The 12,893-nt window shown below is 37.1% G+C and overlaps 2 protein-coding genes across 6 annotated transcripts in view; one reads left to right on the forward strand and one right to left on the reverse strand.

Moving 5' to 3' along the window:
* Window positions 1-12,893, reverse strand: part of LOC120421742 (BAI1-associated protein 3) — a 174,171-nt gene that overhangs the window by 85,264 nt on the left and 76,014 nt on the right. For all 5 annotated transcript variants that reach the window (XM_039585013.2, XM_039585012.2, XM_039585011.2 and 2 more), the window contains exon 3: window positions 3,922-4,237. In XM_039585013.2, coding sequence (XP_039440947.1) covers window positions 3,922-4,237 — 316 coding nt within the window. The remainder of the gene's footprint in view (window positions 1-3,921; window positions 4,238-12,893) is intronic.
* Window positions 1-12,893, forward strand: part of LOC120421743 (37 kDa salivary gland allergen Aed a 2-like) — a 72,449-nt gene that overhangs the window by 25,919 nt on the left and 33,637 nt on the right. The window lies entirely within an intron of this gene.

Consider the following 12,893-nt stretch of genomic DNA (forward strand, 5'->3'; position numbering starts at 1 on the left):
CAACACGAGTGCTTCCGCCTCATGTTCTACGCCCTTTGGGGGAACGTTGATTAAGTCGGAGTTTGTCGTTGTGATTAACTGTTGGGAAAGGTAGTTGTGGTGCTGATGTGGCTGGGATTTTTGAGACTGGAAATCGGCGAAGTTTTGCTAATGTTCCGTGTGGAGGATTTTTTGTAACTAAGGATTGCTAGTTTTATAATGGTCAGTAATACATTATTACAGAAGACGACAATAAGTAGTGTAATAAAAGCAAAAATAACAAAAAATCTGAGTTCTTTAAAAAAAATCAAAATTGAAGAAATAAAGTACATTTATCCCAAATACCATTACTATTTGATCCCCAACACTCCAACCTCGTCACGTAATCGTCCCGATTGAATTCAATCGCCATTGAACCGGAAAGCCACCTGCTGCTGGTTCTGCCGCAAGCTGCCGTTCCATTGAAGTTTGACTTCGAGCCCAATAATGCATTGCATTGTGCGGGGGGTTGTTTCGGGTGCACTTGGCAGTTGTCCAAAATAATTACCACCTGTTGAGCCGTTGTTTGCACCGAAATCTGTGCTGCCTTTTGGTGGGAGGTGGCTCGTACACGAGAAGCTATTATTTGGGCCCGCTAAAGTCGTACGTTGAATCGGAGGCTTTCCGGTGAATTCCATTTGGGAGATTTGCCCGGAAAAAGGTGAGCTCACCTCAAATGGGGATAGCTGTGCTTGTTCTGGGAATTCAGCAATTTTAGTTTGGAAGGAAACTTTTCAATTATCTGAAAAAAAGATTTTTTATCTGACGGTTTACCAAATGTTTGGTTCAGTAAAGCTTTGGATATGCGGATCATTGAAAATTGAGTAGTTGAAAATGTATATAATTTTTGAATGTTCAGAAAATTCGCTATAAAATTGTCTAAGACACATTGAAATTGGACCTTTGATTGATGAGATACAGCGGCTTAACGAAAAAGAAATAGGTAAATTGAAGTTTTCTAAGCCTAACCCAACAACCCTCCCTTTTTTAATGCCGATGTCTCAGCAACTAATGGTCCGATTTTCAATATTATAAAATTGAACATTCGTGAAATTTCTGACTTTTTTCCAAAATAGTAATATTTAATGTTTAGTTCTTTTCGAATGTTAGTCTTATTTTTTCTATATTAAGTATCATTCAATTGCGAAACTTTCAATTTTTGATTGCAAATTTTATTTTGCATCTCAAAATTATTACAAAGATTTTTTTGATTTTTTTTGCGATTTTTGAATATAATTGGTTCCAGATTCTGCACCATCCTAAAATCTTGCGCAAAATATGTCTTTTAGTAACCTTTAACATATCAAACAATTTGGAAAATTGTATTACATATATTTTGGGAATTCAACTTTTTGTGATAAAAAAACAAATTTTTTTTTTTTGAGAACCTGATTATAACTTTAAATTTTGCGTTAGAAACCAAATCAATAAGATCAGATTTTCATTTTGAGTGTGCAGTTTTTATTCGTTAAAAAAACATAACTTGGCCGAAAACAAGAGTTCCATATTACCCTATAGCTCAAAACTAGTAATCTTCTCTACTCTGCTGAAAAAATTGTTTTTGGGATAAAAAGATTAAAAAATCGGTATTTTTTCCAACATGAGAACTTTGCAGAGAATATGGCTTTGAACATGTCAAATTTCGTCCAAATCAACAATTATAAATGTTATTCTTTACCAAAATCTCAAAACAATTATTTTAAATTACATAAAAGTTCTAAATATGTCATGAGGAATTGCAATAAAACAATTGTTATGAAGTTTTGACTGGTTTATTGATGTTTTTATATGTTTAAGTAAGGCCGATGCAAATATTTTTCAAAGTTTTTGTCGAGGGAGGGTGGGGTAAACTAATAAAAAATATATAAAAACATAAATAACAAGCTAGTTTCAACATTTGAATGCAAAACGTGTTTCAAAATGCATTAAAGCAAGATTGGACGAAAACAAAAAATAGCGAAAAAAATAACTTTTTGCGATACTTAACATCGAAAATTTTACAAAAATTCAAAAGATGTTTAAATCAACCCAAACATGCTAAAAATGATTTTAAACGAAGGGAAATCAATTTCATTACATTGCCAACTTTGAAGGGGGGCCAGCCTAAATCAAATTCATAATTCGTTAAAATGTGTTTTTTTAAAATGAAAACGAAGAATTCTATTTTTATATTGTTGAACATGATAATGGTTCAGTAAATTTGATTTTAATAAAATAATCTGAATATGATTTAATTTGATATTAAAAAGCAGTCAAACCGACTCTTCAGAACGTACTTTTTTGTTCCTCCTATTTCTGTGTAATTTCATAGCCGCAAATGCACAACCGACAGAAAAAAAACAGGAACAAACAAATATGAAAGGATTCACACGCAAAAACAATTTCCAAACAAACATATCGAATGCGGTTCGATCGACAAAAAAGGGGGGTGCCATTCAAAACCTACAATTACAACAAACAGGAAATGAACAACTGAACTGCGTTGAATGAACTGGAAAGTGTTTTTGTTCGATGATGTTGTTTTTTTTCGATAACCTCAAAAGGATGTTTACTGAGCCCAATTTTGGTGGTTTATTTTCATCAGGCGTTCAGTCCCTTTTCGATGGTAGAGTACACGTTCCTAATAAGTTCATCACACCACAGAGGGCAGAAAGGATATCCGCCCCACCGAAAATAAACGCTTAATTATTCACAGTCTCCAGTGAACCGACTGAGTCTGAATTAAGGTCGCTCCTATCGGCCCAAAATTGGTCCACAGTGGGAATTTCTGAAAATGCTGGAATGGTTTGAAGAGTTTCTGCGTGGTGCCCCTTTATCCCACCGTGCCGAAATCAAGTCGGCGTAGGTGTTCAAACAGAATCATCCCTGCTGATGGTGTCGATCATCGGCGCTGTTTTTCGTCGAAGAATACCCACGTCAAAAGGATCAACCACGCGCTGTCTGGTGTGTGCGCTCCTCCTAATGAATGTGCCTAAATAAATAATGCTAATGGCTCCCGGTCGTAAACAAAAACGGCAACCTTGTCGGTATCGTTTTCCACACACACACGTGGACCACACGTGGCATGCCTGCGTGTTTGTCTATTTGTGGGATGTGTGCGGTGCACACTGGTGGGTGGATAAGCTTGGCAGCGCGTGACAACAACGTGACCCTTCCACACGGAGAGCCAATTCTTGGTGGTCAACGCAGCCCCATGAAAGTCCTTCGAAGAAGATATTTATTTGATGGCCAAATCCTGCATATTTTGACAGTCACCCGAAACGGTTTCTGGAAGTTTGTTTTTAGAAGAGAATGTATCAAGAAAAGCTTGGAGATGGACACTTTTTGACTCGGATATTACAGTATTATTAAGTACATCCAAACAGGTCAATTTTTCAGGGAACTGTTCTTTTGTGAACCTTTCCCAAGAATTGCTCGTGAAAACGATAATATTATTGAAACGACTGTAATCGATAAAAAGTAATAACGATGAATGACAAGCTTTACTGCATTTTTTCGCTCGTTTCGTAGAAAGTGTTTATACCGGATGCAACCAGACAGGAAACTTCAATCATTATCCCGTTTTGCAATCCACTTCTTGGACACTATCGTTCGTGCATTATATTTTTGCTGTGAATGTGAGCAGCACTGAGCAATAACACGATTGCGTCAAATGTTGCACAAGCTATTTACCATTGCACATTTTACTACATTTTCTTTGTAACTGTCGTTTTGTTAAATTGTTTTGAAAATTACATAATTTGATGTACGGTACTATAATTTTATGTAATTTTCGATCAACGTGCAAACATCTGCTTTCTATTTTGAAACGCTTATTGTCAAACCTAATCTGAAAGTCACTACCTTCTCGGAAGGCCAAATCCCAACACTGACAGTGTTGCCAACCCCTAAAAAAATACTCACCCCGAAGACGATTTGATTTCCACCTCGGGCCAGGACGGGCGGCGCTTCCACACCGCGAACGAGGGTTTGTCCGGGGCCGTCGGATTGATCGGCGAGTTGCGACCCCCGCGGAAGGACCCCGTCCGGCCCGGCGGCACCAGTGTGTCCAGCCCGCGGGCCGACGACTGGCGGCGCATCGCTGCACCACCCTGGGCCGGGCCGATGGTGGCCCCGAGTGTGGATCCGGCCTGGCCCCCGGGACCGAGAGCGCCGGGCGAGCCGGGGGGCATTGTGTTGGAGCCGGGGCCGGCACCGGGGGTTACCACTTTCGGGTAGCCTGTGGGAGAGAAGGGTTAATACAATGATTAGTAATGCCATCATTCCATCAGATTATTTGAAGATCTGGCAACACTGCCAATTTAAATAGGAACTTAAAACAGATATTCAGAAGTCCTTTTGTCATTCTGGTAACTCAGTCAAGATTTATTTTTGAATAAACAAGCTACCTGAGTCGATTTTTAGATGGATTAAGTAAACTGTTATTCAAATCAAACTTGTTGTTGAACAAATCCATAAAACTTAAAACGAAGCAATTACAAGAAAGTACCTGCTCAAAACATCAGACCTCGGTAATCAAGTGAAAAACTAGGACAGGAAAAGTGCTACTTCTGCACACATCCAACTCAATGCAAATAACCTGGAAAGTTTTCCCATTCCGAAATACAAAACACACAGAGGATGATGCTCCTATGCTGCTCCAGATAATCAACACAACATAACCTGCTGATGCTAAAGTATGTGAGCTTTGCACATTAAACTTTTCGCCTGCATGGGCTCTCTCTTTTCAAACAACCATGTTGAGAGAGCGAGCTTACCTCCTGTCATCATCACGTTCAAAAGTTAGATTGTACTAGGAATTCGAAGCACTCGGGTGCACTGTTTAATGCAATTGCCAAGTACAGGACTTAGTGAGAACTAGCTCGATTTGAGCTTCGGAATGAGTGTAAAAGTGTTCCTCCTAATCCAGAAGGAGCAGAAAGTTGCATCTGGTTTTTCTGCAGAAAAAAAAAGTTCGACATAAAGAGGTTTAACCCTTGGCTGTCAATATCCAAATTAATTTACATTTAATAACACTTTGAAATTTTTGAAGTTGTTAACAGTAAACGCTTCAGTTTCGTTAAGGTATGGTAGATTTGGGCTCTCTGAACACGCTCAAATTCCCTGCCAGTAAATAAAATTGTAAATTTCGGGTATAAATTGAATGGAATCATCTAAGAAAAAAAAAATGACAAAAAATCAGCTTCAAAAATATCAAAGTGTTATTTCCATAAATATTAAAATTAAAGTCTAAATATTTCCGATGCCAAAGCACTGCACAAATTGTGTCTATTCCGAGTAGAAAATTAGCTGTGAATTGGAGCAACCAATTCGATGCCACAGACAGGATGCCCTGCCGATGCTGAGGATTTCAAATCCAGCACATTTGGCATTCCTTTGCAGCACTGCACTGCATCGTGCTGCTTTGCTGGAAGGACATTCCAGTGCACAGTGGTCCAGAACGCAAAATTAAGTGGAAATTGGATTTTCCGAAAAATGGCAAAGTTTTGGAGTCTTTGGTGCAAATAGAAAGGGGCAAATCGATATTTGGTCATATTTTGGGTTTCCATGTAAAATTATCATTTAAACTCAAAATATGACCAAAACCCGATTTGTTGGCAATTTGGCTCAATTCTGAGGGCAGATTCAGATTCAGCGAGCAAAATTTTCATGGAAAAACATATATTTGGAAATTTTCGAATTTCGTTAGGGTGGTCCTATATGATTTTCCCTTGAAATTAGACTTTTTCAAATGAAAATATCTCGAGTTTAAAGAAAAAAAACCCCTGAGATTTTTTCAGCGTTTGTAGTGCTGGACTCCTCTTACAAATGCAACCTGGCGCTTAAAATTTGGCTTGCGCCTTTTCGAGATATTTTAGTTTTAAATTTGCATCTTTTTTACCTTAAAATGGCTGTAACTTTTGACCCTTGAGTCCAAATTGACATGTCAAATAAGAAAAATGTTCGTTTTTTAGAGCCCCGAACTTAACCCTGAATTGCCACGTTCAAAAAACTGATTTTTGAAGGTTTGCTCAGATGCTTTCTATAAATTTGCTCGTAGAAGGCGTAGATTACGAGATAAAATTTTGATGTCTTCGACAATGTTGCTTGAATTGGCAAGTCCAACAACTTTCTAAAAGACGAAAAAAATCCCAAAAATATTCCTGAAAAGTTAGATTATAAAAATCACCCTAATCGTGAGCCACCCTAATTTTCAACCAAATCAAAAGTAGCCCCTTTCCATTTGCAACAACTCTTCTGAAGACACCAAAGCTTCAAAACTTCACCATTTTTTGGAAAATCAATTTTCCACTTAATTTTGCGTTCTGGACCACTGTGCAGTGATTTCATTAGGCCTCCTGAGAGACTCAGCTCAGATGGTTTGATTTTAATCGGTTTGCAGAAATTGTTTCGTGTTGAGGTAGAGGATGAAGTTATATCAAGTTTACTGACTTCATTGGCTTAAATTGATTGCTATTTAATCAAGCTATTGGTAACTGATGGCCAAATAATACATTTGTGAATATTTTGAATGAAATCTTGCATTGTGTAAAATATGTCCTACGGCATTATCCTTCAAATCACCAGAAACATTTTTTTTATTGCCTTGAATGTCAGGAAATATCTTATCTTCACATTAAAACGTCTCTGAAAAGTAATTATCTGGCCATAAAAAAACACTCAGTTACTTTTATTACATTTGAAACACACTTGAAGCTTAAATTTTATTTCTGCGAAAAACTGATATGCAATCTGTACCAGTCATAAAAAATATCTATACTGAAGAGCATCCTCTTCAGCTCAAAAATTTACGAAACTTTTATGCTCCACTCAACGCAAGTGGCTGCGCTCTCAACCAGTCAGTGGAAGGGCATAATCCGATCCAAAGTATTTAATGAATTTACTGAATTTTTCCCCAAAAGCTCCCGCAATGCCACCGCCAGATCCGTCGAATCCGGATGAACCTGTCAGAAACAGAGAACCGCCCAACAACTCTTTTCGCTGGATTTTTTTTTATCGATTCTCCTCCCGGAGGTCTCGCATCCCAGGATCCGAAACCCCAAGAAAGGACGTGGCAAAATTCCATTATCATGTCCATTCGACCGCAAATCGATTTACGTGTTTAACAACAAGTGAAGCCAATGAAGGTAGCGACAGTGAAGGCTGCCCGCAGTGTTGCCAGGCGAGGGGATGTTGCCAGAACTGTATTTTTTTTAATTTAAAGACATTTTCTAGATTTGATCAAACTATTTTGTATTGAAACATAAAGATAAAGCAAAAGCAGGCAAAAGATATTTCAAAAAAGTAAATTTTCCCATCCCTGCCCTCCATTGTCCTGCAGAGTCCAGAAGAACGGGGTCAACCCCTTGGCCACCGCGCAGTGGAGAGCCAGAGTGGAGTTCCGTGATAATTATCACGTACAGCGCAATATAATGCGACCCCCCGGCCAGGAGCCTGGACATTGCGTGATGGACGTGAAAAACGGGTCAAATATAATTGCACTACATTGTACGTCTCTGTGTGGTTTCAACTTGCGAAACTTCTCTTGCGGACGACGACGACGACGACGACGGTGATGATGATGATGGGTTGGCATTAATGGTTGATCCGTTTGTCGCTGACAAATTGACATTCGATGAGAACGATGGCGAGTAGTTTGGTTTGGGTTCATTATTAGTGCTTCAGGGGGGAGAATTTTATAAATTGATGACATTTCACACGGTTATTTTAAATGATTGATGAAGTGGTCATGTAAGAACGAATGATCTGAAATCATATATCAGTTTTACTCTCAATTTTTTTTTCGTTGAAATGGCAGAAACATTCTTTTTATTCAAATTAAGCTACAGTACAGCAAATCCATTTGCATGTAATTTTTTTCTATTAACAGGTATGCGCAAAATTTATAGCTGTATTTGATTTGAAATTGAATTTGTATTGAGAATTAACTACACAGCAAAAAATTTGTTAATTTTAATAGTGTAATTTTGGAAGGTTGAATATTACCTCTTTTATGATGTAATTTTACCTCAATTTAGACTGAAAAAGTGACATTACACCAGAAAAGTGATCAAATTACCCATTTTTGCCTTCCTCACTTTACTGAGGAAAGGCTATAAAATCACTCGAAAAACGAACTTTTTAGTTAGACCTCTTAGACCTAACTTCATTTGTACATATCGACTCAGAATCACCAGCTGAGCAAATGTCTGTGTGTTTGGCTGTATGTAGACATTAGCCTGTCCCATTTTGAGGTCATGTCGAGGAATTTCAGGTGCTCACTTCTTAAATGATAGATTATGATGTTAGGAACAATGTTTTCTTAGACAAGAAAAAATAATAAAATACTTTCTCGCACCCCCTAGTCGATTTACTGAAAAAAGTCACTTTTTTGAACAAATTTTCTAAAATCGCTTGGAATCAATACAAAAACTGTTTCGATCAGGTGTGTATTATCTTCAAACGATAGGTTTTTGTCCATAGATTAAGATGCACTATCAATATTGGACCAAAATTTAGGTTTTTGGACTCTCCCAGGCGGATTTGTGTCGAAAAAATCGCATTTTTTTGAAACTTTTTTCAGAAATGTTCATTTAATTTAGGGTAGCCTATTTTTCCCAGGTAAACCAATACATGCAGCTTATAGGAAATTTCATGGCGAACATTTTTCCCTCTGAGAAAATCCAATTTCGACACTCCAGAGCCGAGATATTTGAGTTTTAGTGAGGAAAAAAGTGCCAATTTTCAAAATTTCTCAGAATTCAGAAGCAAGGCCTACTAATTACACGATGTAGCAAGCATATGTCTCAAAGGTCAGGGTATGCTTTTTTATAGTAATTTTGGCCGCTGAATCCGAATCTGAAATCAAATTTCGTGTAAACAGTGATGTTTTGGAGCTACACCCTTTTGGAATGTTATTTGCGTGTTTAAGAGGCAGTTTTTGTAAATATTGCTCGGTTTGTTCTAGAGGTCGTATCGAGGTGCTCTGTTTTGGATGAAACTTTCAGCGTTTGTTTGTCTATACATGAGATGAACTCATGCCAAATATGAGCCCTCTACGACAAAGGGAAGTGGGGTAAAACGGGCATAGAAGTTAGAAATTTCCGATGATTTGGAATATGACAAAAGTGAGACTAAAAAGTGCCGCTATGGATGCCTACAGGACAATAACTAACGTTGTAAAATGTTTGTTATAGAAAAATCGAAAAACTATGAGAAAAACTGCGACTGGCCAAAAAGTTATTACCGTAGGCTTATAGTCCATGAACTAAAAGAGTATGGCTGTTGCAAAAAGATATTGAGGTTTAAAAAAAAAAACAATTTTTAACAGTAATTTGCAAAAACTATGAGAAAAATTTAAACCAATCCTGGATGTCTATGGCTCATTTTGAAGTGCTTCAAAAGACTTTTCGAATGCATCTAAGAGAGTTGGAATTCATGAAGTTTTACTAAAATGCGAGAAATTTTATGATTTTTTATGTTTTTTGGACCTCAACCTTCTATGCCCGTTTTACCCCACTTCCCTTTGTCGTAGAGGGCTCATATTTGGCATGAGTTCATCTCATGTATAGACAAACAAACGCTGAAAGTTTCATCCAAAACAGAGCACCTCGATACGACCTCTAGAACAAACCGAGCAATATTTACAAAAACTGCCTCTTAAACACGCAAATAACATTCCAAAAGGGTGTAGCTCCAAAACATCACTGTTTACACGAAATTTGATTTCAGATTCGGATTCAGCGGCCAAAATTACTATAAAAAAGCATACCCTGACCTTTGAGACATATGCTTGCTACATCGTGTAATTAGTAGGCCTTGCTTCTGAATTCTGAGAAATTTTGAAAATTGGCACTTTTTTCCTCACTAAAACTCAAATATCTCGGCTCTGGAGTGTCGAAATTGGATTTTCTCAGAGGGAAAAATGTTCGTCATGAAATTTCCTATAAGCTGCATGTATTGGTTTACCTGGGAAAAATAGGCTACCCTAAATTAAATGAACATTTCTGAAAAAAGTTTCAAAAAAATGCGATTTTTTCGACACAAATCCGCCTGGGAGAGTCCAAAAACCTAAATTTTGGTCCAATATTGATAGTGCATCTTAATCTATGGACAAAAACCTATCGTTTGAAGATAATACACACCTGATCGAAACAGTTTTTGTATTGATTCCAAGCGATTTTAGAAAATTTGTTCAAAAAAGTGACTTTTTTCAGTAAATCGACTAGGGGGTGCGAGAAAGTATTTTATTATTTTTTCTTGTCTAAGAAAACATTGTTCCTAACATCATAATCTATCATTTAAGAAGTGAGCACCTGAAATTCCTCGACATGACCTCAAAATGGGACAGGCTAGTAGACATGTGTACCAAATCAATGTCACTGGAATATCTTGTCACAGACTCAACCGATTTTGGCCGGAATGGTTTTAATCGATCCGTCTTAATGTCCCCTAAGTTGCTATTTAAATTCATGCAGAAAAAAACTGTATTTAAAAAGTTATGTTAAAAAAACTGTTTCATATTAAATTAAAATTATGGTAAAAAGGGTGGTTTTTTCATGAAACCCTCACATGTTATATATTTTTAGAAAGCATATGAGAAGACCTTTCTTGTGGATTAAGAATTTTCATGATCTGACTTACCTATCTAACATTACAAGCAGTTTAAAAAATGGTCTGAATTTACATAACCTGAAATGGTTCCGTCTGATCGCCACGAAAAAAGCCTTGTAGAGGGATGCGATTTTCCTGAAAGGCGGTGTCTGTATAATCTTGACAAAAAGTCTGTAGGAAGTGTATTTTTTTTACTCGTCACTTATTTTTATTAGGATCTCTTAGGTGCTGCGATCACGTTAGGGGAGATCCATAAACCATGTGGACACTTTAGGGGATTGTAATCACTCTATAAATGAGAGGAAGGCACCAACCACCTAAAGGTGGATTAATTAACGTTTTAGAGGTGAAATTACACATTTTTCTGACATAAAAGTTGTACCCCTTCCCAGATGTATTATATTACCATGATTGTTTTTACTTTGCATAACCATAAAATTTCGCATACATTTTCAAAAGGTTTTATCAGCATAGGAAGTAGTCAGTTTGCATAATTGATTCTTTTAAATAAAAGGATACACAAAAATTGCCAATTCATATGTTTTTTTTTCCTTGGATAAGAAAGAAATTTAGAAATTTTAATGAAGTTGCCCTGTGTGATACTGAAAATTTTATCGGTAATTTCTAAGCTATCCAAAGTTGTAAATTGTATTGTTAATCGAATGTATAATTTTTCTTGTCTATTTATCTTATTTTTCTTCATGAATTATAAACAAAAAATGCCCAAAATCGATAGTTTTTGAGGCTGCAATTGTCAAACGATGCATTTTATCAGTATAAAAAACCTTTTGTTTTCTCAAGACTGAAGCTTGAAGTTTTCGATGCGATAGAAATGAAGAATAATCTGGATATTTGGTACTTGGTGAGATCTTTCCATTTTTTATCATTTTTATTTATTTATTCTTTCATATTTGTATTTGTTGAATGATCTACGCACTACTTCATTCGTCGGTGAAGTATCCCATCAATGCTTTCCCCTTCCAAATCCGGATATCTTGGAGGTCGTCTAAGTTCTTATGCATCTCTATAGGGTATCCAATCATCAAATCCCTCCCCACCTCCCCAGTTGATCGTGAGAAACCGACCAAAAGGACAAATGAGTGGTGATGTGTCATTCGGCACATTCCTGACGCATTTATTTTCCTTATCGGTGCCAACCTAGCTATTGCGAGCTTTATGCTCGGCTAGAGTACGGTCAACCAAGCTAAGCTAAGCTAAGCTAAAAAACCTTTTGTGCATTGAAAATTTTGAAAAAGTTTTTGGAAAAAATAAATAGATAAAAAATAGTTTATTTTTATTTTTTTAATCACTGTTTGTCACTAATAATTTACTTCCAAAAAACAATATTTTTATTTTGTAAGGAGCGGCCGTGGCTGACTGGTTACGGTGTTCGCTTTGTAAGCGAATGGTTCTGGGTTCGATTCCCATCTGCTCCCAACGAGAAAGTTAAGAACACATAAATTTGAAATGATGAATATGAACGAAAAATCAAAGTCGCTCGAGGCAGAGTTCGATCCTCCGTCCTTTGGATTGGTAAGCAAAAATGCTAACCACTAGGCCATGACGACTTGGTGAGCGTGGACTGGAATTAGGAATACTGTTACAGAGAGCGAGTTGTGGCGCTATAACCACGGCAAATAGTGTCCAGGGCATTCGTGGAAATACAATGTCCCAACCCAGAGGGTCCCGGAGTACCAAACCTTCTTAGCATGGTGCTCCCAACGAATACAACCAAATCTTGGAGCGTATGGTGGTGTGTCCCCACGCTTCTTCCTCCCCTGTCGATTCAGAATTGTGTTGTTGTTCGAACACTCAGTGCTCAAACTCAACCCAATTACGAGTCATCTCTGCGATACGGCTTTACGCAGTAGGCCTGGCCGCTTTAACGCTTGTGATGTTTCAATGCATTCTAATGCAATGGCGCACTACAAATGTTAATAAATGACAAGAAGAGTGCTAGGCGTCATCTAACCTAAGGCACTCTCCAGGATCCCTTCGAAAGATTGGCTGCGCTAGGGTCTGATTAGATTAGATTAGATTAGAAAAAACAATATTTTTATTTTAAATCTTTTCAGAATTTTCCAGAAAGAGCAAAAAATATTTGAAACCAAGTTATGACTTTTTGAAAAAAAAGGCGATTTTAAAATAATTAAAGTAAAATAAACATTTTTTTAAGTGTAAAATCAAATTTATGCATAAAGTAAAGTACGAAATTTTGATAAAGTGCACCATTTAAAAAAAATAAAAACAATTTTTAGACTTGAAAAATCCGTATTTTTGAA

This window comes from Culex pipiens, chromosome 3, assembly GCF_016801865.2.
Source record: "Culex pipiens pallens isolate TS chromosome 3, TS_CPP_V2, whole genome shotgun sequence".
Taxonomy (NCBI): domain Eukaryota; kingdom Metazoa; phylum Arthropoda; class Insecta; order Diptera; family Culicidae; genus Culex; species Culex pipiens.